The following is a 27,250-nucleotide window of genomic DNA, read 5'->3' on the forward strand; positions in this document are numbered from 1 at the left end:
ATTGGGAGCCTTAATTATCTAAAGCCATAGTAGGAGGAAGGTGGAGAGGATGGATTGAGAAACAATTTGTGATCTATTCTAAAAAGACCTTAGCACCAATTAGATGGGAGGTGTGATGGAGGCAGGAGTCACAGGAGGCTTTGAAGTTTCTAGCTTGGACAATTGGATGAATGGCAGTGCCACTAAATGAAATAGTGTTGACAAGTGGAGATCATCCTGGAGGATGTCTAGAGGGCCTGAGGAAGATGATAATTTCTATTTTGGATGTGTTAAGTTTGAGGTACCCACAATGCGTCCACTTGGCAATATCTAGTAGGCTGAATGGTCCAGGAGCTCAAGGAGATAGATTCTGAAGTGAAGGGAATGGATACGAAACCCATGGAATATGTATATGTCAAATGAAAGGGCTCGGAGAGAACACTTACACTGATTTTAGAGATAATATATGCAATGTGATTTGGAATCAAAACAGGGCTTAAATTTGAGCTTTCCTATTTGCAGTGAGACTTCCTGTGCCTTCCGTTCTTCATCTGAAAAAACTGTGAAGAGGCGCCTGGCTGGCTCAGTTGGCAGAGCATATGACTCTTGATTTTGGGGTTGTGAGTTTGAGTCCCATGTTGGGAGTGGAGTTGACTTAAAAAAATGAAAAGAAATAATCTTAAAAATGTGAATAATAAGAGCACTCTATTTTAAGTGCTTTACTTAATGTATGGCACATAGTAAGCTGTGAAATGTTAGTTATTGTAATTACTATTATTGTATTATTTGGGGGTCATGCAGAAGGAGGGCCTTCTGTCCTTGTAGATTATATTTTTAAGATTTTATTTATTTATTTATTTAGAGCATGGGCGAGAGGGGGGGATGAGCAGAGAGAGAGGGACAAGCAGACTCCATGCTGAGCAGGGAGCCTGACACGGTGCTCCATCTCAGGAACCTAAGATCATGCCTTGAGCCAAAATCAAGAGTCACAGGCTTAACCGACTGAGCCACCCAGGTGCCCCTAGATTTTTTTAATGATAGCAAAACAGTAGGAAAAACTCAAATGTCCACCAGTAGAAACACCGGTACATGTTTATGGTCAATATAATGAGGTCCATGTTTATGATCATATAATATGGTCATTCAAAAACATGAAGTGGAGCTTTGAAGAGTTATAGAAAAATACTGCAGATATATTATTAAGGGTAAAAACATGAAAAATACATATTAATGAGTATTATATGTAGTATAACCAATAAATATATATAAATACATAGTTAGTAAAGGTAACAGTAATTATCTCTGGACATAGGATTATGGGGGACTTTCAACTTCTGTATTATATGTTTGTGCTATTTGACTTTTTTTCTTTACAACAAATATGTATTATACCTGTGATAATAAGAAAGATAAGTTTTTAAAGAGTATGGCATGTGTGTCAAATATTAAGAGACAATATAATGTAGTGTTAAGAGAATGGACTACAGTCAGATGCCTGGGCCATAATCCCAGCTCTGTTATTTATTGGTTGCCTGACCCTGGACAAGTAAGTCACTTTACTTCTCAGTTCCCTTACCTATAAAAATCTATAAAATGTGACTAAATACATTAATGTAAATAAAACTGCTCAGAAAGAGGCCTGACAGAGTATGTGCTAATTAGAGGTGGTGGATGATGATGATGATGATAAGAGAATGAGGACTAATAAGAAGCCACTATGCTGGCAAATAGAGAATCACCAGTGTGATTAGACCAAGCTATATTGGTAGAACAGATTTCTGAGATTACTGCAGTAATCCAGATAGCTGATTAAACACCTCTCCAAATCAGGAATTCACTCATTACCTGTCAAAGTGGCCCTTTCCAATACTAGACAGTTCTAATGGTTACAAGAATGTAACAGTCAAGGTCATGGACTTTAGAGTCAGATGGGCCTGTGGAATCCAGGCTCTGCCATTTTCTATGTGTCATTAGGCAAGTTATCCTAAGCCTCAGTTTCCTCTAATGAGGAGTAGAATAGTATCTATAATATGGAAACGTAAGGAAGAACAAATGAGATTTTTACATAACGCACTTAGCACAGTATCTGGCTTATGGTAAATAAATACTAGCTCAATAAATAAATAGTCAATAAATACTAGCTACTTTTACAACTCCAGCTAGTCATCCAGACATATAGGAAGGATGAGAGTATGGTGCATCAACTTCATTTTTGTTATTTTTAAATGTTTCTAGGACAGCCGCATGCCAAAAAGTTATTTCGGTATTACTTTTGGAGGGTCTTAAGATGTAGAAGCCAGCAGAAGCAGCAGGGAGAATCATCCTTTTCTCTTCACAAGAGGAGAAAGAAGGAATGCCCACTGATCGATTAGTGGTCTGTGGTCCTCTTGGTCATGTGAACAGAACAGAACAGCCTCTTCTGGGCTGAGGGGCTAGGGAGGGAAAGCCGAGGAAACTAGGATTTGGGGAGAGTATCTCCAGAGAGCAGTGCAGCAAGGCAGAGCATAGGTGATGTGCTGTCGGCCAAACCAGCCTTGGGCAAGACCTTCGTGATGAACTTTATGCTCCATCAGCTGGTTTCCCGGCTGCGGCGTTCCTGTTCTTTTCCCAGCATTTACCAGTAAATATTCCAACACTGCCTCTACAAAATACAGGGGGAAAATATTTGGGCAAACCTTGGTGTATGAGTGGGTGGGAGGCAAATGTGCTCTTGCATCCTGGTGCCAAGGGGCAGCGGCTTGTTCAAGGCAGGCTACTAGGAAAAGCTGGAGGCACTGGGGCAGATGGGGAAGGGAGCCTTTAGCTGCTCACCTTGGGGCCTCCCTGAGGAGGAACAGAGGCTGCTCAGTGACAGAGAGGTAGTTCGCAGTACCTTGTCTGTAGCAAAGCAGGAGAGGAATTCTACAATCTACAGCCTTCTGCCACATCCACAAAAATGGATTGTTAGGAGGACATAGTTTGGAAGAGGGCAAGGAGATCGAATATTTTTCATCTCATGGGCCCACTCTGTTAGTGGTTTCCTAGAGCGATGCTTGATGTTCCAGAGCAAAAGCCTGGGTTTGGTGGAGCTGATTTACTAGTATTGTCCCGGGGTATGGGTGCGGGGGAATGGCTGACCCGCTGTCACAGATTTGCTATTCGGGTACAGCGACAAGAGCAGGATACATTGAGTGAAGGCACCTCATGTGTGAGGCCCAACTCTGCTATGAAATAGCTACGTGACCTCTGGTTGCCTAAACATTCTGAGTCTGTTTCCTCATCTTCATTCATTCCTTCAACAAACATCTCGTGAGCACCTACTAAACGCGAGGTGTGGTTAGAGATGCGGGCGCTAATAAAGATAAATAAAACACGGTCATTACTCTTGAGACAACAACCAAGTGGGAGAGGCAACCATGAAGAAATAATGAAAATATGAGTGAGTCCTGTAGTAGAAATCTCAGTGCAGTGCGAGTGGAGAGACAATCTAAGAAAGCTGGTTAAAGACTTCACTGAGAGGGTTACATCTGAGTTGTTTCTTGAAGGGCGAGTAACAGTTCATCCAGGTGGAGAAGAGAAACGATTCCGGGAAGAAGGAACTGTATATGCAAAGGCCCTGAGGCATGACAGAGGACAGTGTATTGAAGCAATGGTAAGTTCTTTATGGCTGCTGTACAAGGTAGCATTTCCTAGAGGGTACTGCAGGGGTTGCTGATTGCAAGGGATGTGGCACTGACTATGAGGAGGAGGGAGAAAGGCTCCAGAGGCAGATCAGTTTAGGCAAAAACAAACTAGGGTAAACAAAGTGACACACGTTCATTTCCCAGACTTCTCAGAACTTTTAATATACTAAACTTCCCTATTTGGCATGTTGAGAACAAATTAATTAAAAAAAACAACAACAACACTGTATTCATATATACCTGAATTCTTTTTGAAATGGTCAGTGACTTAAATTTTGGCAAATAAAACACAGTCTTTAGAACCAAAGTAGAGAAACCATCTAAGATTTGGTTTTATTTTAAAGCAAGGGGTGTAGCACATGCTTGAACTGAGGGTACAAGAATGCTTTTGTAGTTTGGTGAAGAATTTGGGCCCCACTTCAGGACATAATAAAGTCTGTGAACATGACTACCTCACCAATGAACTATTTTATCTGATGGCAGAAACATGACTTCAGTACATCCCTATGAACTAATTTTTCTTTATGATTCATGGTGGTTGAGAGTTAGCTCCGGAGATAGACGAGCCTGGGTTCAGACCCCAGAACCACCACTTTCTAGCTGCAGGTAATCCTGGTGTCCTCATCCACAGAATGGAGATGAGAATGTACCTGTCTCTCAGTGTCGTAATGAAAATAAAATGTATGTAAAGTGGTTAGCAGGGTGCCCCGCCCCACAGTATTGGTATGTTACAGTATGTAACAAATAATAGCTATTTTTATTTTTACTGAAGCCTGGGCTTTGAGTTTATTACCTTCCAGTTACAACATTGGTGCATGAAGCAAAAGGAGAAGGTTGGTAACTATTGTTGGTGAAAAGCTACCACCAAGCTGGCGTGGAAAACATTTTGCTGGTTAACATCCCGAAAGCGAGCTGGAGCTTATCAGCCCTTGGAAACAGACAGTCTGACACAGTTACTTAAACCCAAAGAAGATAATGTATACACTGTGGATGGAAATCAGTGTCCTTTCAGTGACCTGGAGATTTCAGGCCAGGGGAATCCTGCCACCTTGTGGCAGGAGGGTTAGCAGCCCCAGGCAGATTTCTGGTTACTATCACCAGCAGAGGTCCCTCAGATTTCTGCCCACCTCTGAGTTTATGAGACCCTGGGCCATTGACTTAATTTGCGCCTATTTCTTCTACAGATTTGAAATCACATTATCTCTTGGTTTACTGAGAAGGAAGTTAAAGTGCCAGATAGCGTTCTGTGTTTTATGCAGTCAGTAGTAGAGAATGAATCTGTCTTTAGTGGAACTTGCATAGAAGGAAAGTCTCATAAAATTTTGTATCTCATGTTTCTGTGGAACAAATGCTTTTTTTTTTCAGGCAAATAGGGGCTATGAAAACCACACTTTGCAGGCTTGAGGTCTAAATAGGAGATGACTGAAGAACACTTAATAGAAACCAGGTTTCTGGACCAGATTTCTTTTGGACCAGATTACTTCTAACTCCAGCCCAACTTCTCCAGTATTAGGAAATCAGAGTATGGGAATCTTAATGGCTGGAAATTTGGGAAGATAGATCCTCTTTGTAGCACTTAACAGGGCCTCTGGGCTCTAAAATCTGTGTGTTCATGAGAACAGACCACCTGAAAATTATGAACAATATAAAAGACCCTAAATTTGACAAATTTTTTCAGCTGTGATTAAAAGCAATCCAGGTATCTAAGACATCCTTGGCTGCCATCTGAATCGAAGGAAGAGCTCCCTGCTCTTTAGGGAGAAAAACCAAGACTCTAGAATCATTTTAGAGGCCTATTACAAGAGTCAATATTTTAGGGGTATGGGCACATGGTGAAATAGTTGCCTCAGACTCAGTCCAGCCTTCTAGCTTAATAAAGCAGTGATTGGAGCTGGACGAGATGGCAAGAACAAAGAAAAATGCACAAATGGTTTTCTCCTTCCCTTTAGGTCTTCTGTTATCAGTAAAGAGAAAACCTCCATACAAGATAGCCAACAATAAAGCCAACCTGTTGATAACAAAAATTCTGGATCACAAGATAGATTTATCAACGCTGATAGCAATGGCAGATCAAAGGCAGAATTAAGGACTGTAAAGAAAAAAAAAAAAAAGGTCTACTGAGCAGCACCATTACAGGTAAAATACCCAGGGGCCATTAGAAAGCAGGATCCTGATTGGTAACTTGGGGTGGAGAGGGGGGGTCAGAAATCTTTTTTAGACCGACGCTTTTAGTTTTTTAGTGACTGGGACTCCAATACCTTTCTTATTTCCCTTTTATAACTAATTTTTTTGAGTTCTGGTTTTTAAAGAAGATTCTGCAATATCTAAGTAGTTTATTGGTGACTTTTAATATACTATTTGGAAGTACTTTTAGTCATATCCTGTTTCAGGTCACTAAAACTGCCTTGTGAAGAAACATTTGATCTTCCGAAAACATTTGCCCTGGTCTCATGCCATGTTAAGAGTCAGAGAGGGCTTTTTGATTCTTATTATAAATGAAGAAACAAGGGACAAGAGAGGTTGATTTGTTCAAGGTCAGCCTGGCGATTATAAAGCTGACTTCCTGAATCATAGATGATTATACCTTCTATCCCACTAGGCTGCCCTCAACCCAAATTGGATTAAGGAGGCTTGTTTTATGGAAGGAATGTTCACCAAGGTTTAAAAAAAAAAAAAAAAAATCCTTACCCCCTGAACAAATGTGTATCTAGGAAAAGAAATTGGCAATCTCAAATTAAATTCCTTACTGCCTTCTTCAAGTTACTCAGGGAGAACAATCAGATCCCTGTGAGTTTATGATATAAGAAACTTTTATTTTCCCTTTTCATCGGTTCTCAGTTGGGTTAGCAGATTTAATGGAGCTCAAAGACTGTCTTTGGGATCCAAGTGTCTTCTAACGTCTCTACTTCACTCAGTGCTTATAAGAATTGGTTCTTCATTCAAAAAATTATTTTTTACCTGTCCTTTGTTCAGTCTGTAAAACCTAATGATGAACCAGTACCCAAGCAATGTATAGTGGTGAGTAGTGTGCGGCTTTGGCTTAAGCACATAATACCAGTTAATCCAATGGCTTGTCTACAGACTGGTAGTCTCCGTCCTGCAGCTATGTTCTCCCCTCGCTAATTCCCAGAGAGCTTTCAGTTTGGCACTCAGGGCTAAAGTCTCAGATTGCAGCCCTGCTTGAAGGCAGCTGTATCCCACTGACCTTTACTGCAGTGCTTGTGAACTGGTCGCCCAGTCTGTCCTTGCTAATTTTAGCCCTGTCTGGAGATAGGCCTGCTGTTCTTACGCAGAATATTCTGAATTGACTAAAGTAGCCTCAGAAGAGTTGCTTCCATTTTCACATATCCAGATGAAAATGGGTTTTCAACAATGACTGTGATAAAAAACAAAAGTACTAGACAGAAGTGGCCATTTGGACTCCATTTTGCATAACACTAAAATTATTTTGGGGGACCCCAAACGTCTTAAGATCTCCAGACTGACAAACCTGTATCAATAAAATAGCATAAAGTGTAACATTGCAAAACGTTATTGGTGTGATCCTTTTATTGCATTTGAAATTAGTTTTAAACACTTAAATATTCCCAGTGTTTATTGTCAGTGTAAAGTTGCTAGTAGTCCATTTTGTGAAATTTTGATGTTAAATTGTTTAATGAAACGGTGGTGATAATGAATGGTGGCTATGGTTTAAATATCCTCATACCTGAGAAAATATTGTTACTTATGTCGGTTCTAAAAGTTTTCAAATTTTAGTATTTTGTGAAATCCCCAAGTTTTAAGAAACCACCTTGGAAATAGTCAACTCAGTAAAACTGAATATAAACTTGCATTCTCTTTTGGAAAACTCTGGATGAGAACTAAGCCACTTTCTAAATTCATTCATTGGGAACCAGCAATCTGGATAATCCACCCCAATCAAACACTTGATGTTTCTAACAGATCTGAGTAAGGTCATTCACAACCTTCAGATTCTTTTTAAATTAGCTAACAGGTGCTGGGAATGCAAGCTGGTGCAGCCACTCTGGAAAACAGTATGGAGTTTCCTCAAAAAGTTGAAAATAGAGCTACCATACGATCCAGCAATTGCACTACTGGGTATTTACCCCAAAGATACAAATGTAGGGATCCGAAGGGGTATGTGCACCCCGATGTTTATAGCAGCAATGTCCACCATAGCCAAACTGTGCAAAGAGCCAAGATGTCCATTGACAGATGAATGGATAAAGAAGATGTGGTGTGTATATATATATATATATATACACACACACACAATGGAATATTATGCAGCCATCAAAAGGAATGAAATTGTGCCATTTGCAATGATGTGGATGGAACTGGAGGGTATCATGCTGAGCGAAATAAGTCAATCAGAGAAAGACATGTATCAAATGACCTCACTGATATGAGGAATTCTTTTTTTTTTTTTTAAAGATTTTATTTATTCATTTGAGACACAGAGATACAGAGACAGAGAGAGAGAACATGAACAGGGAGAGAGGCAGAGGGAGAGGGAGGAGCATGCTCCTCGCTGAGCCAGGAGCCCAATGTGGGGCTCAATCCCAGGACCCCGGGATCATGACCTGAGCTGAAGGCAGACTCTTAACCATCTGAGCCACCCAGGCACCCCTGATATGAGGAATTCTTAATCTCAGGAAACAAACTGAGGGTTGCTGGAGTGGTGGGGGGGTGGGAGGGATGGGGTGGCTGGGTGATAGACATTGGGGAGGGTATGTGCTATGGTGAGTGCTGTGAATTGTGTAAGACTGTTGAATCACAGACCTGTACCTCTGAAACAAATAATACATTATATGTTAAAAAAAAAAAAAAAAAAAAAAAGAAGATAGCAGGAGGGGAAGAATGAAGGGGGGGAAATCGGAGGGGGAGACGAACCATGAGAGACGATGGACTCTGATAAACAAACTGAGGGTTCTAGAGGGGAGGGGTGTGGGAGGATGGGTTAGCCTGGTGATGGGTATTAAAGAGGGCACGTTCTGCATGGAGCACTGGGTGTTATGCACAAACAATCATGGAACACGACATCAAAAACTAATGAAGTAATGTATGGTGATTAACATAACATAATAATAAAAAAAGAAAAAATAATTAGCTAACAGGCACTGAAATTTTTGAGGTGGATGAGGGTTAGCTATTTTCCTACAATCTCTATGCCAAATCAGACAAGGAAAAAAAAACCAAGCCCAGATCAAACTGTCCCACATACAGATTTTAATAAACATTTATCAGCAAGCATGCAAACAGTTTATGCAGCCTGTTCCTTTAGGTGAAGCCCCACTTCTCTGTTTTAGTAGCTCACCCACCAGTTCCCACAAAAGGCCTATGTAAGGCAAACTTGACAATATTCCAGAGGTGAGACTGTCCTAATCCAGTCAGCAACAAGCAACCAGAAATCCTTGGACAAAATGGCAGGAAGCAAGACCCTATAGGGGTCAAGCCCAAACGTACAGGCTACAAGCCTCACTAGACTCTCGTGTGTTTTCCACGCAAGCACAGGGAACTACTCTGACGGACTTTAATCGTTTCACACAGCCTCTCGTTCTGCCAAGGACAGCCACTACTATCATCTGTTGGATTGATCAGTGAGCTATTAATTTCAAAAGTAAAACCTACTTTAAACATTTACTCTCCTCATCATGGAAATCTCTGGTGGGGACTGCGATATGGATAGCACAAGCCCATGGAATGGCAGCCTGTGGCCTTTCTGATGGGGCGCTGTCACTCCCATGCGGGAGACCCACGTGACAGCTGCCCTCTGCACGGGCTGTGCGCGTAACCCAACCCGTGTGTGCAAATACTACCTACGCCAGAAGTAGGAGAGAAAAACCAGACCATCTCCCCAATTCCTCAGGACCCAGGAGATTTTGTTTCGGGTGGGGACAAGGGGAAGTCGGTGTGAAGACAGGGAACAGAAGAAGGGAGTACACCGTTCCGAAAAACCCCCCAGCCTAAGCTGTTACGAATGCTACACGCTGCCCTTTCAGGAACTGTAATGAATTCTTAACAGCACTACTTGATGCACTGTAGAAACTCAGTGGCTCCTTATAAAAGTGATTGTGTTACAAGATTTATTTTTATTAGAAAAGCAGAATTTCAAAAATCATTTTATTTTGCTTTTTAAATCATTTCATCAATCCAGGTGGAAACACACCATCATCAAACAGGCAAAAACATTAAAAATGGAGAAAAAGATTAACTACCCATTCCCGTAATAAGCTCAATTTAGTAAGAAAATGAGATAAACTTCAAAAAGGCAAAAAACTAAAGGTCTGAAAAATAAGATTCTATTTTTCTGTGTGTGACACTTGAATTTGTAGTCACCAGTGCGTCTGGTTGGCCTGAGAAAGCACTCCCCCTAGCGGACTGTCATAGGAATTTGAACAAAGTTAAACTAGTAATTCCTAGGTCCAAGAGAACACACTGAATAGGAAATTCTGTGTTAAATCGGTAGCTTCCTGTTAGACTGATGGAGAAAGAATTACATTCATTAGCTTATGAATTCTAAACAGCTAAAGATATGTGCAACTAAAATGGTCTTAAATGTGCAAAAAGTCAATCTTTCCCTATTAAACCAATATATATTTTAAATCCTTACAGGTCTAACTTTCAAAAAATACATTAGACCAAAATCAATTCAGAGCTAAATAACTGAAATTATAGTGACTAATAAGATGCTAAAAGATAATCTGAAATGGAGGTTCTTTCATCTAACAAATATTTACTGAATGTGTTACATACTAGGCATTGTTCTAGGTACAGGACATACCAGTGAACAAAACCCAAAAATAACTGCCCTATTTTAAAGGAAAATTATAGTCCTTGAAACTGATTAAATATTTTCATAATTACGTTTTATATTTGTTCTGTTTTTGATGTTTATCTAAAAAAAAAAATTTACACAACATTTAGTAGAGTCATTCATTTCCTTCTTGAACATATACTATACTTTACAAAACTCTAACTCTTTTTGTGCCAGCCGGCATCCTGAGATGACTTGGGGGGCTCAGTAGTTATCAGGGAGTCACTCTGAGCTAGACACCCAGAATTGTCCATGTCCCGGGGAGCAGAGCCCACAGCTGTTCTGGGGGAGTGTTTCCCTGAAGTGCTTTGCTGAACTACTCTCCAAACCAATCTCCTCTCATGCCATGTGGCCTATTTTAAGGTAAGGCATTCCAAATATACCCATATACCCCTTTGATGAATGTTTTTGATGAATATTATTCAATGGTTTTTAACCATCAGTAGCGGGGGGTGGGGGTCACAGGTCACAAGGATTGGCATCAGTGGGTAGGAGCCAAGGAGGCTAAATGAATCCTGCAATGGGATGAGTTTTTTCTCCATGAAGAACTGTCCCACCCACAAAGGCCAATGGTGCCTGCCCAACACTGATCTGTATCACACGGTACAGGAAACTTTATTTTAGTTATATATTTTTTCTACTAGAAAACAAGCCAGATAATTTTAGTATTTCATTTTATTAAATATCCACATGCCATAAAAATTGATGGAAAACTACCCAAGAAAGTGCAAAATCACTTAATAACTGATTTTCTACATCTTGGTTTGGATGAGAAACTCTTATAGGCAAACAGAAGTTATCTAATAAGTACTTATAAAGTACTTACTGCACTGAACAGTTGCAGAGAACAAGAAGAAATCCTGTAACTCAACTCTGAAGACTGTTTTATATATCTTGTTCATAGATTTCTTTAAAATGTATACTTTAAAAATAAATCATATAATTACTCAGACTTGTTTGGCAAAGCCTAAACTTCAGAACATTTGGGAAGAAATCACATGTAAAAGCAATCACTTCAGTGCAATTAAATGCTATTAAAACAACAAAAAAAGTATCCTTCAAAACAGTGGTTCTCCAACATTAGCATGCATCAGAATTTCCTGGGGGAAAGTTTTCTTAAGCTACAGATTATTGGCCCACCTCCAGAGTTTCTGACAAGTTTCCAGGTAATGGTGATGCTATTGGTCTAGATGCCACACTTTGAGAACCACTGTTAAGATATATTCTTCGGAATTCAAACTAATAAGCAATGCCCATATGCAGCTGCTCTTTCTAATAGTAAATAAATAAAAGAATATTTCAGGTATGGATTCATCAAACTTTAAATTTTTAGACTCTTGAAATGTCTGACTTAAATAGATTATTCATCTTGGCTCATAATGATGAGTTCAAAAGACAGAACCAAAGGACAGCCCAGTAGTGGGTAATCCATGACTATATGAAAACATTTACTTACAAAATATACAGCAACTATTAGGGTACATGGACCTTGTTTGCGTCTCCTCCATGCTTCTTCCCTTTAGAAAACCCAGTCTCCTGGAGATACTATACCCAGAATGAGGATGTGACCTATCATGAATGTTCACGTAGAAGCCACAGGGAAGGCCATACTTAAGACTCTGATTCAGGAACTTCCTCATCAGGGCAGCAGTAATATTCCACAAAACATATCTGTCCATCTTCATTTCTAATCATATACTGTAATGAGAGGAATCCTCGGTTATCTGTTCGAATAGATACCTTACAAGACAGGACTAAGGCCTTTGTGGAGGGTTTCAGTAAGGAAATCTTGTATCTGTAGAGGCGTAAAGAAGAAGCAGTTGTTATTTGGACACGCTTGAAGCAGTGCTCATAACTCCAAGTAAAGGACAAAAATTAGCCAAACACTACCAAGTAACAAATATAAGGATAAAATCAAATACTTGTCCAATTTGCTAGTATTTTTCATTTATAAAATTTCATCCACTATCACAACCCCAAATGCCCAAGTACACCCAGCACCCTACTCTTTATATCTTTAGGATGTTATACCTTTAGCGACAGATCGAAAGTTTTACATTTATTTAATAGATATGTGATATTCAACCTCACCTTCATCACGAATATTTTAAGAACTGACCTGTTCACCTGGGTCTGGTTACAATGAAATGATTCCATCAAATCAGAATCTTTGGGATAATCAAGGTGGGAGCTTCCCGCATTCCCAAAAGTAGATAACCTACAGTAAAAAAATGAGCAATTCATTTATTCACTGGTCCAGCAATAAGCCACATTAGGATCTCAGTAAAGAAGACACTTCCTTAAGAAGCTCATTCTGGTGAATGAAACACATAATATAAACAAACGCTGACAATACACTATACCAATTACAGTAATAAAGATTCCCGCAGGATGCTGTGGGAGTTCAGAAGATCTAGCAACTAATAAGCAGCTTTGGAAAAAATCCATCATGAATCCATCAAAATCCAGGGGTGTTTGCCTCAATTTCATTACCTCAATTCTACTCTGATACTCACCTTTCCTCATCCTTCAATCAGAAATCATATAAAAGGAGAGAGAGTTTGAAGAATGATGGAAGACCCTAATCAAACTCATCGGGAAGCCCGGGGTCCTGAGCCCCATCCTCGCCACCACACCCCGGAATTCTGGCTCTTCTGTATCTTAGTCAGACTACTCTTTAGGCGGTTTCACGGTTTTCCTTGCTTGGCAGTGTCAGCAGTTTGTGTGTTTAGCAATTTGTAAATGTTTGTATGTTTGTTTAATCTGCAAGAATTTATTGATCATTTGCTATGGGGTTACCACATTGGTAAGTACTGTGTAAGCACAGTGATAGAAGACCTAGGTGCTAGTCTTCCTCAGGTTCCATCTTTTCTCTCCTCTAAAGTAAGCTCTTTCTCTCTGAGCCATCTTGTCCATACCCAGCCATTATGATGACTCCAAAATCTAAATTTCCATTCTAGACTGATGTCCTGAACTCCATATGTCCAATACTCCCTAGTTTCAGGGGCACCTCAAATTTGACACATCTGGAAAAAAATTTCAACTCCTAGTTTCCCACCACCAAATCATCTCCCATACAGGAGATGAAAGATACCACGATCTATCTAGTTACCTATGCTGAGAGACATCACTTAGGTGGGGATCCTCTGAAATACACTGTTTAAGTGCCCAGATTTTAATTCTTATCACTGCTTAGGTAGCATTTCCATTTTAGTTAATATTTTAACCAATCTTGAGTCAAATTTTTAACTGCTCCATGTCATGATAAGGGCCTGCAATTTTTCTAGAGTAGATGTAAAAAGAACAACATACCTCTCATTCCTTATGTATTTTTAGTTCCTTTACTTTTTAATATTCTGATGTAATTAAAAAGAGAAGAACTATTTAAATCCTCTCTCCAAATTGATTCTAATCCTGAAAATTTCATAATTTGTTGGTTCAAAACATCAGGAGCAGCTTGAGAGTTTTTGACATTGTATTCCTCCTGAAAATTGCCCTCCCTTAGGAAGCTTGCCTCGATCAATCCCCCATAAGTACTCAGGTACTATTCTCTAAGTGTCTCTGTATTTTGGTACTTAGTGGCATGCAATTCTGTTCCTTCGAGGCTGTTTCACATATTTTTCTCTTCACCTTGACTTTAAGCCATTCCCTTCCAAAGTGCTTAAAAAGGTAGATAGGCACACAGTAGGTGACTAATAGATACTTAATGAATGAACCATGTATAGAAAACATCTGTTTCCTTTTGCATCCTATACTAACTTGAAAGGAAAGAAGAAGAGATACCATATGATGTAAACACCTTTGCCAAAAGTTTAAGCCCAAATTTTCCTCGTGATGTAACTTGAGCTACACCAGTAAGTAGTACAATGAAAAGACCATTAGTTTATAAAGTAGGAGACAGGGCTATTCACCTACAAACCAACACTACCTAACTATGAAACTTTAAATACTGAGTTCATCTTCCTGGACCACAGGTTTCCCAATCTATAGAAGTATGAAATAAGAGTAAAAGCTCTCTAAAGATCTGAAAATTCTAGGAACCTGGATAATAAAAGTTCTGCATCCTAAGCAAATGTGTAAGGAGGGAGATAAGAGTAGATTACAGTATTAATTATAATTGCCCTGAGTTCAAGTACCTGAAATAAGGCTTGTCGGGAGACATGGTGATCTGTAGCACTTCACTTGTCATATCCAATTCGGAAAATGCTTCACGGAGCCCCTCTGACTGCAGAATAATTTTATTGATAACATTGGTGCTGCAGAAATCAAAATCCAGAGTCTCCTCGGGTTCCTGAGTATTGATTTTACAGACTGTCACCACTCCTCCTTCTTCCAGAAATAACATCAAAGGGTAACCATAACCTTGGTAACACATCCGAAGTGCAGTTAAAGTCCCTGCAATGGAAATAAATCACATGTTGGGCTTAGCTTTATAATGCAGGTTCCGCTTCTCCTTAAATGATACTTAAATTCCTGAAGATTATTTTATTCTGCCCAATTTCTAACACATATGTATGCATCTTTTTATAAAAAGGTATATTTTCCCTGATAAGTTACGCATAGACAATTCAAACAATAACTAATAAAACTGGCAATGAGAACAAACTGTAACTCTTTGAAATCATTTTCCAGCTTGCCAAAAACACCTCAGAAATAGCTTATTGATTTTATATATCTACAGTTTTCAGGATGGAGAATCTACATGGGCCAATACTGCAAGTAACAGAATTACTAGAGAATAGGCTATGCTCTTTCTCAGAGGTGCAGTGTATGCAACGGTGGACTGCTTTGATACGGTCTGTATGATAATGTCCGTGTATTCGCTGTGATAAGGATCCTTCCAACCTTTCCTATTGCGAGATATTATTTACATTTCCTCAAACTGTAAGATCAAATTGGGAGAAAAGAGAGGGTGGTTCATGGTGGTGTGGATTTTAACACTACAAACCCCTAGAGAGGAGGAGGAATATGACTAGACATTCTATCTGCTTTCTCTTGCTGGATGGAGAGCCACAGTGAGGAATGGGGGAAGGCAGATGTTTTATGAAAAACCAGCTAGGGAATGCTGCATTAGAAAAATGTATAATAATAATGGAATTGTCAGTACAAAATTAAAATATATTTTCTAAAGAACTACAGCTGAACTTTCCCTAGCTAATCTCTAGATTCCTGTGAAATGAAATCATTCTTCAGGGGATTCCTTATAATTTTATATCCATAGCAACTGAATTCACTATTCCTAAAAAAATAAAATATATATTTTAAAATTAAACATTTCAGGAAATAGGCAATTTATAAACAGGACTTAAATAAAAGCAAGCACATTTTGAACACAGTAAACTAAGTGTGAGGAGAATTGGTTTCTGTTTTTCTTGGCCACTAAACTGTAATTCTGAACAAGTTAGGGAAAGGAAGCATTTAATACATACTTTGCAATGTTAAAGCTAACACATATTCAAAGTCTTCTCTTGGCCAGTTCAAATTTAAAATCCCCAAAACTTTGTAAATTAAAAAAAGATTAATATAAATACTTTTGCAAATACGGAAAGAACCATAGTACACTTTCTATTAATGTGAAAAGTTAGAATCTATGATTGTGACCAGTGAAAAATGAATTTGCAATTTCCAAGATATGTTTCTTACTTCTAATAACTTTTCCTGTATTTTTCTGACCATCTGTATAATGCTTTTGTGTCATAATAAAATGGCTCACCTGGCATAGGACTTGACCCAAAAATAGATAAACAGTCTAAAAGGACAGTTAAATTTATTCGAAAAGTAACAGACTCTTCCTGAACTATAAACTCTTGAAATATTCCAGCCTGTGAAAAAAAGTAAACATGAAAATGTATATATATATTAATGAAAACTCACATACAAGGTTCGAGATTTCACTTTATACGTTTTAAAAATAACAATATTGTGCTAACCCCATAAAAATAATTTCTGATTACCAATCAAAACATCTTAAGCTTTTTCAACTATTATCCATTAGAATACTACTACTCAGCATTTAAAGGTCTGATTTCAGCACCATGCAAAACTTTATGAAAGGTCTTTCATCTAGCTTCTTGATCTAAACTATCGCCCACATGACTTTCCCTTGTCTCATTTTTTTGCCCATCGACAGGGCTAAAGTCATTTGGAAAATAGCCAAACAATTTGATAATGCATGAGTGATACTAGTTTTCAATTTCTTTTGAGGACAGGAACCATGTCTTATCTATCCCTCTATACCTGAGGTCACACTGTGCACTTTGGTGTTCAAAAAAATGTTGGATTGGGGTGCCTGGGTGGCTGTTGGATAAGCATCTGCCTTCGGTTCAGGTCATGATCCCAGAGTCCTGGGACTGAGCCCCCCATGGCATTGGGCTCCCTGCTCAGTGGGGAGCCTGCTTCTCCCTCTGCCTGCCGCTCCCCCGGCTTGTGCTCTGTCAAATAAATAAAATCTTTAAAAAAAAAGTTGGATTAAGTCTGAAATCCTCTCTGAACCATACATATATTACTTTGTAATGACAGATTATAACCAATAAAAGGGAAAAGGGAAGTATTGGCCAAGAGCATATACTCTGGAAACAATGTTTGGGTTCTCATCCCAACTCAGCCACTTGTCAACTGCGGGACTGTTGGCAAATCACTTAAAAGATGCCTATTTCCATACCTGAATAAAAGCATTTGCTTGCACACACTTTGCATTTTCAACTGTAACCTTGATTCCATTTTTAGTAGCGAAACACGTAGCATGTTCTCGGAAATGAATAGCCTTCAAGATAGTGGAGAGATTCCTGACGTTGTCAAGGCTGGCCACTAAGCTGTAGTCATTCTCGTCTTGGATCTGTGGGGTTAGGAGGGGCATCGTCCACTGCACATTTGGTCCCAAGGGATGCTCCCGGTGCCAACGCTTGCTGCCGAGAATCACCAAACACCTGATGAGATTCGACAATAAAACTCCGGATCAAAGCTGGCGAGGCCTGCGATGTCAACCTGCGCTGAGGCGAATGGAAGACGCCTGGGCATCGAACTCCGCCGGACAGGGGTTGCACCCCACTTCTGCCACTTCAACTCTCTCACTTGGGGGGGAAATCACTCTTCACTCTAAGCTACGATTTCCTCGTCTTTAGTAAGAGGCTAGTAATACAAGAAAAATTGTGAACAATGAAAACAGGCAACTAACACGGTAGTTCTACGGAGGGCCAGTCCCCCCAAACTGGGACTACGTGTCCCCGCAGAGTCGGGTTTGCGCTGTCCGGTGCCCCCAACCTTAACCCTAACAGAACAGGCGATGGAGGGCGGGCCCCCATTCCTCGAAAGATCCCCGAGTCCCACACAACCCCATTCACCAACCCGTCGAGAGGCGGCATCTACCTACTGGCCCCGGGATCCGGGGCGCGGAAACCTTACCTTTCCGGCGGGATCCGACGCCCGAGAGCCCTTCGCAGCCAGGTCACCGAAGAAGCCGGGCCGCGCCTCCCGGGTAACTGGGGAGGAAACGCAGCCGCTCCCGCCACTCTTTGCAGACCACACAGCCACCTCGGCCACCGTCACCTCAGAGACAGAGGCGGCTTAGAGAGCTGCGCGTGCGTCACCAGAAACCGGAAAAAGGAACCATCGAGCCGGGGGACTGCAGAGCCGAGCGCTCGGTACCATAGAGATCGGAAAGGGGAGCGAGCGGCAGAGCCGGAAGGAAAGCCGAGAGCGAAGGCGGTCAGGCAAGATGGCGGCGACCAAGAGGAAGCGGCGTGGAGGCTTGGCGGTTCAGGCGAAAAAAACAAAAAGGAACGAAAAAGATGCCAAGCAGCCAGCTAAGCTGCGCGACATGGCAGAAGAGGCGGAGGAAGAAGAGAGAGACCGTATCCCAGGCCCCGTTTGCAAGGTAGAGAGGGCTTTCATCCAGGTTACACCTGCGGCTCTACACGCCTTCCCTGGGGCCACCTCCCTGATGAGAGCTTTGCTAATTTCGAAGTTGCCTGTCTGTTACCGGAGCCCGGTCTCAGCTCTCCTCCCGCTCAGACACCGCGCTTACAGCTAGCTCTCATGCACGTGGCCGTCTCCTGGAGGCTGCGGCCGAGGAAGCGGGCGGGCTTCGGAACGGTTCACAGGGAAGCAACCTTTGGGGTACTCAGTCCCAGTGTTGTGTCTTCTGATTACTCCATTTCCCGCCATTGGGGGTGGTATTGCTTTTCCTTAAAGTTATTTCTCGCTGTTGAGTATATATCTTCCAGAAGTTACTAGTCCCCCTCTTCCGCCGTAGCTACTGCCAGTCAGGGATCCTGAAGCTTGTTAGGCGGTCCTTTAAAAAGTTGCTGCCCTCGGGATAATGACTTTGACTTGTCTGATCAGGTTTTCAACTCTTAAGGGATGATGAAAGCTAGACTAGATAGAATGAACTTTTCTCGTATTCAGACTTGTTATATATAGGTCAGGTACTGTACGAAGTTAGTTTTCCTCTGGCTTTGGGATTGCTAAACTAGAATGTGACTTTCTTTCTGAAGTGTTGGGAGTTTGGAAGGAAACTTAAGAACTCATGTAAGTTCGTGGTTTGTATTCAAGAGAAGGTGAACACAAGTTGTTGGGCTTAACTTCCTTTCCGTAAGCTAGGTCGAATACTTTGGACACAAAGATGGTCTTTGTTTTATTTCTATTTTGATTCTATTTTTACTTTCCTGGCCCTTAGCATAGTACTTTAGCAGGTAGTAGGTGATAAATGACCACTATGGTGGCAAGCACTAGGAAAGGCGTTAGCTCTGAGGGATGAAAGATGAGTTTAAATTCTAGCCCTACAGATAATTAATGTCCACGTTTTGAGCTCTTTTGTCATCTGCAAATTAAGAAGAAGAAAATGTGATTTACTTTTTATGAAGAATAAGCTGGACTTCTGGAGGATTTTCAATAAATGTTAGTGCTCCCACTCTTCCCTTAACCTGGAAGGAAATAGGGTAGTATCTATGACCTGAGTCATATTATGAGAAATTCTATGGAAGTACAGAAGGTAGAGGTTACTTTTACCCTAGGACAGTCAGGTAAGGGATCAGCCCTTGAGCTGGATCTCAAAGTAAGGGCACAATTTTAGTATTCAAAAATGAGAGGGAACAATACAAGGGCAAAGAAGAAAAAATGATCAAAGGCATTGATGTGGAGGAAAAATGAAAATAGAGCCAGATTAGCTAAAAGGTAGGGTTGATTTAGGGCAATAGTGAGGTAAAAGTAGAAATGTATTTTAGAATCCAGCGTTAAAGCTATGTTGTATTGGAGTTTGTTTAGAAAATCCTGGGAGGTTAAGGATGTGATTGAAACAGTGCTTTAAAAAGACTAAGCTGGTGCTTGTCGGCCAAACCTATTGGAAAAACACCTGTCTGGGAAGGCTAGCCATTTAGGAGATTTGAGATGATAAGGATCTGAATGTGGGTACTTGGAATGGGAGGGGATTAGGAGACATTAAGAGTTGTTTTTTTTTTTTACTGTATATTTATTTTTTTATTATTATCTTATGTTAATCACCATACATTACTTCATTAGTTTTTGATATAGTGTTCCATGATGCATTGTTTGCGTATAACACCCAGTGCTCCATGCAGAACATGTCCTCTTTAATGCCCATCACCAGGCTAACCCATCCTCCTACCCCCCTCCCCTCTAGAACCCTTAGTTTGTTTTTCAGAGGCCATTGTCTGTCATGGTTCGTCTCCCCCTCCGATTTCCCCCCCTTCATTCTTCACCTCCTGATATCTTCTTGTTTTGAAAGCGAAATTGACAGCATTTAGTAGTGCTTATGATATAGGAGAATAGGGCAAATAGATGATTCAAAGCCTGGGGGATGGAAATGATGGTTGCATCATTTAACAGGAAACTTTATTTAAGGTTTAGTTTTCTAGAGTTGAATTTGAGGTATTAAGTCAAATACTTGGTTTATTAGGAGTGGAGAGAGTTCCTTACCTTTCTATAGATTTGACAATTGAAGCTATGGAATGATTATGAGAACTCTGTCCTGGGGAGAACAGAAACCAAAAGAGGGCTAGGAAAGACACTTTGGAGTCAGGAGGAGGAATTGGAGAGATGGAAGAAGAAAAACCAAAAATGAAGAAAGCCAAGGAAAGCATTTCTGGGAGGCAGCCATGGTCAGTGAATACTACTGAGAGATTGTCAGGATTGTTTGGCTTACTCCCTGGAAACTTTTTATGAATATTATTGTGTCTCTACTTACCTTACATACAAGAAGTTAACTTTTCCATTGGCTGTGTTATTTTATTAGAACTAAGGGCTATCTTAGCTTGCTTTTTTGGATAGGGGATCTAAATTTTGTCTTACTAAGAAAAAATGGGGACTTTTTAAGTTCCCTTTTTTGCATAATCACATGATGCCATGATGCTTTGCCATTTCTATCCTATATGACAGATATGTTATGGTTATGGTTATCTGTCATACAGAATAGAAATGGCAAAACATCTAAATAAGGGTTTCATGCTGTTCTTGCCTTCATGTCTTTATTGATTTGCTTGCTTGTTGACTATCTTCCCACATAAGAACAGTGCCTGACTCCTGGTAGGAACTAGTAAATATTAATATTAAAGTGTTCTTGTGAAAGGAATATTGACTGAGGAGTTTGTTCTGAATTCAAGGGTGGAAAGATTCTATGTATAGTGAAACATCTCAATTCCCTGAATTACATACATGGGAGAGAGGCAGAATTAAGGATGAAGTCTTGATACATTAGAGGATGGTGGAGTAGTTAAGAAAGAGATACTTTTAAAACTATCTTTAAAAAGAAAAACAAGGTAGGTTCAGTATGAGATTTAAAAATCTTAACATTTTCTTTTTCTTTAGGGCAAGTGGAAAAATAAGGAACGGATTCTCATCTTTTCTTCCAGAGGAATAAATTTCAGAACAAGACATTTAATGCAAGACTTGAGAATGTTGATGCCTCATTCTAAAGCAGGTGCCTTTATATCATACACTTTAAAAGTTCTTATTTATAAAGTTATCTGTATATTCTCACTTGAAGTCATTGTTTAACCTTGTCATTTGTTCAGCCTTTTCAGGTAAAGAACTCTGTTGCCTCAGAACAGTGACAAGATTTTTCCAATTAATATTTTGTTAGAAATTCTTTACAAAATTCATTAAATATTCCCTTCACTTTCTTAGATATCCTATTATCGAAACATTTCTTGAAGGTCCAGGAGTGCCTTCATTGTAATGCCCTCAGAGGTCACGAGCTGGTTTGCCCTTCGAAGTAATTGAGGACTGCCATGTATTGCTATCTGCATTTTTTTTCTTGAGTTGGCTCCACACCCAGTGTGGGGTCCCACATAGGGCTTGAACTCCCAGCCCCAGGATCAAAACCTGAGCTGAGATCCAGAGTCAGACACTTAACCACTGAGCTACCTAGGTGCCCTACTATCTTTGCTTTTTTTGCAAACAAAAAACCCCGTTCTTATTAGAAAGTTAATGGACCAGAGTGGGATTTGAAGCACGTTTAATTTGGGGCTCAGCCTACTTCTAAACGCCAAGATACTCTTTTGAGCGGTGGTGTATCTTGCAGGCAAGTGAAGTTTTAAGTTTAGAACTGTGGCAGTTCCATCATACAGCTGTTTTTGTGCCTGTGTTGGAAGATGCTTTTGGCTTTAATTCCAGGTAATAACATTGTTCCTTAGGCCCCTGTTTCTCAAACTGGGGTCCGCTGTTAGTATCTTTATATCTCTGAAACTAATAAGAGATCTAATTTTTTTTCTGTGATAATCTGAAACAGTTTTTTTCAGTCCATTTCCTTGACAACTATGATTCAGAATTCAAAGAAACTTTCTTCAGTTCAAATTTTAGTTTCTTCAGTGAGTGTTCCTTAAACTGCAATCCTAGAACATAGTTCAGTTTGTGAGAATGTTTCCATATTTGAAAGGGACTTGTGGAATAGGTAAAGTTGACTAGAAACACTGCTTAGATCATAATTTATGATTCTCGAGGGCTGTTTTCTAATCAGCCATTTTTAGAAAAAATGAACAAGATTTTTAAAGAGGTCATGTGTTTTTAGGTCTAATTTGAAAATAAAATCTCTTTTAAACTGAAGATTGTAAAAACACTTAAAATACTTTTTTAGGGCGCCTGGGTGGCTCAGTTGGTTAAGCGACTGCCTTCGGCTCAGGTCATGATCCTGGAGTCCCTGGATCGAGTCCCGCATCGGGCTCCCTGCTCGGCAGGGAGTCTGCTTCTCCCTCTGACCCTCCCCCCTCTCATGCTCTCTCTCTCTCATTCTCGCTCTCTCAAATAAATAAATAAATCTTTAAAAAAAAAAAAAAAAAAAAATACTTTTTTAGAAAGCATGTATGATTTGTTTGAAGTAGCTTTGAAATCTTTAATTTACTTTTTTTTTCTTTTTATAGATACAAAAATGGATCGTAAAGACAAGTTATTTGTCATTAATGAGGTAATTTTAGATAGTAATTCAAGTAAAATAAAATATTTTGGAACACTAAAGATAGTTGATTTAAACAATAAGTCAGTTATTCAGTGACTTCTAAATTGTAAAAGGTAACTCAGACAAATTTTCTTAACTCTTCAATAATCTGCCTTATAAATTTTTATATACTGTCTATTCTCACAGTTTAGTGATTCAGTATATATTACTTTTTGATCATTCTTATATTTGTCTTATCTTACCAAACATATTGAAATTTCTGGAAGACAAGGATTATATCTCTTTTTTTCTCATGTACAGTACAGTGCTAAATTTATAATGGGTACTTATTAAAAAACTATCAACATGTACAAAATAAAAGTCCATTAAATATTTTTAAAACCACACATCTTAGAAAGTATTCTGCCAGTATTAAAGGTGATACACGTGGTAATTGCTCTTAAGATACTACAAATTAGTAATAGGTTAATTTTCAAAGTATTGTTGAAGATACTGAACTTATATTTTAAAGCCAACTTTTAAAAATTTAGAGGAATTGTGTTTTAAGTTCATTTCCTTTCACTATTAGAAAGGCTTATTTTATTCATTTAGCATGGATTTTTGAACCTCTGTTATAAATGGCCTTATTCTAGTGCTGTGGAAACCGTTTAACAGAAAAACTGCCCTGTCATCCAGTGGGGCTTACATTCCAATGGGGGATTCAGTCCATGAACAAGTATAATTTCAAGTGAAGATAGGTGAAAAAAAACCAGTTATGAGTTTACAGCAGTTGAGGCTTGACTAGAAAACAACCAGCTTAGTGTTGTTAAGTATTGTTGTTTGTTCTAAGACCAATAGGAAACAAAAGCAGTGAACCTAAGAGTTTTTTTAAGTTGTTAGGTTTAAAGTCTCAAGTAGTTGAGAGTTGATGAGTACTGTATTAGATAGTTTATGAATATTATAGTAATATAAACCTTCAGGATGTTGAAGTTTAATTCAACTTGAAATACGTTTTCTATACTTCTGCCTTTCACCAGTCCCTTAGTGATTTCACAAAATGGAAATCACAGAAATGATAGTACAGATGAGGAAGAAAAATCTTAAATTTCTTGAGCTTAAAATCAAAACGCTAAAGAGTTAAAAATAAAAATAACCATTATAATGGATGTAGTTGGTTCTTAAAGGTTCTTATTTTCCTAAGATTGATGAGGCTAATTGTGGTGTGCTTTATCCCTCGGGTATCTTTTTTTACTTTTTGTAGGTTGAACATGGGAGTATGTTAGGAAGATAGAGGTTCCCAGTAAGCAGAAGAGAGGCCAGAGTATCTTGTTTACCTTAGAATACCTAAGGGGAACTTTAAATGTTTCTTTTTGTGAATTTACCTAGATTTAGACCTTGGTAGCCTATTAACCTGCTTAAGTATTTTTGGAGGAATCTAGATATTAATTGCTTTAGTTCTCATTTTTATTATCTACTTCCTTTTTTTATACTTTGTTTAGGTTTGTGAAATGAAAAACTGCAATAAATGTATCTATTTTGAAGCTAAGAAAAAACAGGATCTCTATATGTGGTAAGAATGTATTAAGTAGGATTTAGGTGGAACTGTTCTTGTAAATGGATTTATTATTTATATCTCTTAGGTTATAGACTTCTTTCAGTCTTTAATATAAAAAGAGGGGGCCAGGGGATGAAACAAATTCATTTGATTTCACAAAAGTTGAAACCTTTAAAGAAAATTAAATATGTGGATGTTACAAACATGGTATGGTGTCTTTTAAACTGTGAGATAGTAAGAATTTACTACATTCTAAATTCTCATTAGTTGAAAAATTTCCTATTTTTCAGGCTTTCAAATTCACCTCATGGGCCATCTGCTAAATTCCTCGTTCAAAACAGTAAGTTGACTCAGTTTAAGATTTTTTTTAAGACAAAATTAAAAATACTCTTTTGGGATAATTGTGCCAAAGTTATGACTACTTTTGTTGTTATATTTTTTCTAGTCCATACCCTAGCTGAACTAAAGATGACTGGAAACTGTTTGAAAGGTTCTCGGCCCCTTTTGTCTTTTGACCCTGTAAGTTTCTCATTTAGTATATGAGGTCTAATCTTCTTAGTCTGCATGGTTGTTTTTTAGTGGATGTAGTTGTGTAATTCAATTTAGTTAAAATTTCAAAAAACCCACAATTTTAAACAAAACACTGCTGTTGTAAATGATATGTTCACTTTATTTTTATAGGCTTTTGATGAATTACCACATTATGCTTTGTTAAAAGAACTCTTAATTCAGGTAAATATCTTTTCTAGAAAGTATTTTTAGTAATATAAATGAGTGTCTCCTTTGGACTTTTTGTTAATTTCTTGAGTCTAAAACATACATGATATGCGCTAGAATGAGAAATTAACATTTTTTTTTTTTTTAACTAGATCTTTAGTACACCACGATATCATCCCAAAAGCCAACCATTTGTGGACCATGTGTTTACTTTCACCATTTTGGATAATAGGATATGGTTTCGGAACTTTCAGGTTAGCTTTAATTAATTTTTAATTACACTTTGAAATGAAGTAGGATATAGAGCATATAGCATTTGTAGAAGATGCAAATAATAAGTCCTTTTGTTTTAAATAGCTTTTTGCCCCCACAGACTCGTAGCAGTTAACTACTATCTCATACTTTACCTACTTCTCTACTTACTTTTTTCCACGGCTATCAGTTGGTGTGGTGTAAGGGTTTGCTAACATGCAACTATATATTCAGTAAGATACAAGTTTCTCTCTAAAGAGGTTGGAATCTGGGGGTGGAGGTTGTTAAGACTTAGAAAAATATGATCCCTGTAGAATGCATTCAATGAGAACTGTGAGATGAGTCATACAGCGACTCATTTAGGAGGAGAAGTGATTCTGGAAATCTTGAAGCAAGAGTTTGGCAGGATAAGAAGTCAGAAAGGTAGAGAGGTGGAAAGAACAGCATGTGAAGTAATCTGGGTTCTTTCCTGCATGGGTTGTTGGATACCTTGCAGTGTGAGTTAAACATAGCCCCTTAGCCTCTGAGGGCAGACATACCTGAACCAACAGTGTTGTGTTAGTATTTGTAGTTCAGAAGTTGCCTCTTAATTCCACAATCAGGAGCCATTCAAAAATAAATTTGGCCATGTATCCTTTTATATACTAATCTAATCTAATTTGAATTAGATGTCTAAATACAATTTAGGGGTTGACTTAAATTTTAAAAGGGTTCTCAACAGGGTGCTTTAATACATTCTGTTACAGTGGTAGCAGTTTTTAAAATTCATTTTAAAATTCATTCAGTATGTGCACTGTGAGAAGCAAGATAAGGACCAAATTGAAATTACTCAATTTTGAAAGAACACCCTGAAAAAAAGTTAGTATTTTCCCATGACAATTACCCATAACTAGTAATATATTTCAGAAAATACATTCCACCTTAATTTAATTGGTTCTCACTTGTTTTAGGCATATTTGTAATGAGGTTATAGCCTAACTTTGAGGAATAGTATATCCAAACCAAAATGAAATGTTTCCTTTTATTGAAGATCATAGAAGAAGATGCTGCTCTTGTAGAAGTAGGACCTCGCTTTGTCTTAAATCTCATAAAGATTTTCCAGGGAAGTTTTGGAGGACCAACTTTATATGAAAATCCTCACTACCAGTCACCAAACATGGTAAGCTATTTTTGTTGTTCAGTGGTCCCTGGATGCCCAGAACTCTCTGGCCAAAATGATTCTGTCAAGCAATTTCTGTTAACTGTGAAACTAAATTTGTTTTTTTGCTGCATACAGTCTTGCAAATTACTACTTTTTTTTAATGACAAAAGTGAAGGGAAAATAGGACTCATAAGTGAATGTCCTCACCATATGTAGTATGTTTTTATTTTGAAAGCATCTGATATTTTTTTGTTTTTAGCATCGGCGTATCATAAGATCCATCACAGCTGCAAAATACAAAGAGAAACAACAAGTGAAGGATGCACAGAAAATGAAAAAGAAAGAACCAAAGACTATTCTTCCACATGATCCCACTGCAGATGTTTTTGTTATACCAGCTGAGGAAAAGCCGATAGAAATACAGTGGGTAAAACCAGAGCCGAAAGTTGATTTGAAAGCAAGAAAGAAAAGGATTTACAAAAGGCAAAGAAAAATGAAACAGAAGATGAACAGTGGGAATGCAAAATGAATCAGTGGATAACTAACTTTTCAGTAATTTTATATTTATTTTGTATTCAATGTGTAAATACTTTTTATTATCCAGGACTACCTTGTATCTCATTAGTGTGGCATTTAAGACAAAAATCAAATTAAAATTTGTGGCTTCCGTGGTGTGTATGTTTTTCTAAATATCACCATTAGTGATATTTAGAACTCATCAGTTAATTTCTGTTTTTTTGTT

At 38.7% G+C, this 27,250-nt stretch overlaps 2 protein-coding genes across 4 annotated transcripts; one reads left to right on the forward strand and one right to left on the reverse strand.

Annotated features, from left to right (window-relative positions):
• Positions 1 to 9,750: 9,750 nt before the first annotated feature.
• LOC118006345 (cell cycle checkpoint protein RAD1) lies at positions 9,751 to 18,036 on the reverse strand. 3 transcript variants are annotated; one of them, XM_034998967.1, is made up of 6 exons: positions 17,860 to 18,036; positions 17,120 to 17,363; positions 16,172 to 16,280; positions 14,595 to 14,853; positions 12,578 to 12,676; positions 9,751 to 12,253 (listed from the first exon to the last, which is right to left on the reverse strand). In XM_034998967.1, exons 2-6 carry the CDS (start codon positions 17,312 to 17,314, stop codon positions 12,070 to 12,072), a joined length of 846 nt encoding a protein of 281 aa, XP_034854858.1. In that variant the 5' UTR covers positions 17,315 to 17,363; positions 17,860 to 18,036; the 3' UTR covers positions 9,751 to 12,069. The 3 variants fall into 3 exon arrangements, with proteins under 3 accessions (XP_034854858.1, XP_034854856.1, XP_034854857.1); XM_034998965.1 differs by having other exon boundaries at positions 17,120 to 17,384; XM_034998966.1 differs by having other exon boundaries at positions 17,120 to 17,586.
• A 119-nt stretch (positions 18,037 to 18,155) lies between these two features.
• LOC118006358 (ribosome biogenesis protein BRX1 homolog) lies at positions 18,156 to 27,176 on the forward strand. Its single transcript, XM_034998979.1, has 10 exons — positions 18,156 to 18,331; positions 21,280 to 21,391; positions 22,830 to 22,873; positions 24,343 to 24,413; positions 24,689 to 24,738; positions 24,844 to 24,917; positions 25,080 to 25,130; positions 25,268 to 25,369; positions 26,398 to 26,526; positions 26,768 to 27,176. Exons 1-10 carry the CDS (start codon positions 18,173 to 18,175, stop codon positions 27,035 to 27,037), a joined length of 1,062 nt encoding a protein of 353 aa, XP_034854870.1. The 5' UTR covers positions 18,156 to 18,172; the 3' UTR covers positions 27,038 to 27,176.
• The last annotated feature ends 74 nt before the right edge of the window (positions 27,177 to 27,250 follow it).

This window comes from Mirounga leonina, unplaced genomic scaffold, assembly GCF_011800145.1.
Source record: "Mirounga leonina isolate KUSES-001 unplaced genomic scaffold, KU_Mleo_1.0 Mir_96, whole genome shotgun sequence".
Classification (NCBI taxonomy): Eukaryota; Metazoa; Chordata; class Mammalia; order Carnivora; family Phocidae; genus Mirounga; species Mirounga leonina.

Bases quoted from the DNA above. Each gene is read 5' to 3' on its own strand.
- LOC118006345 (XM_034998967.1), bottom strand. From the start codon at position 17,314: ATGCCCCTCCTAACCCCACAGATCCAAGACGAGAATGACTACAGCTTA. The intron at 14,854-16,171 runs GTGAGCCATTTT...TTTCCATTGCAG, and splicing joins TGGGTCAAGTCCTATGCCAG to GGACTTTAACTGCACTTCGG. The intron at 12,254-12,577 runs GTCAGTTCTTAA...ACGCCTCTACAG, and splicing joins AACCAGACCCAGGTGAACAG to ATACAAGATTTCCTTACTGA.
- LOC118006358 (XM_034998979.1), top strand. From the start codon at position 18,173: ATGGCGGCGACCAAGAGGAAGCGGCGTGGAGGCTTGGCGGTTCAGGCG. The intron at 24,414-24,688 runs GTAAGAATGTAT...CCTATTTTTCAG, and splicing joins AAACAGGATCTCTATATGTG to GCTTTCAAATTCACCTCATG. The intron at 26,527-26,767 runs GTAAGCTATTTT...TTTTGTTTTTAG, and splicing joins ACTACCAGTCACCAAACATG to CATCGGCGTATCATAAGATC.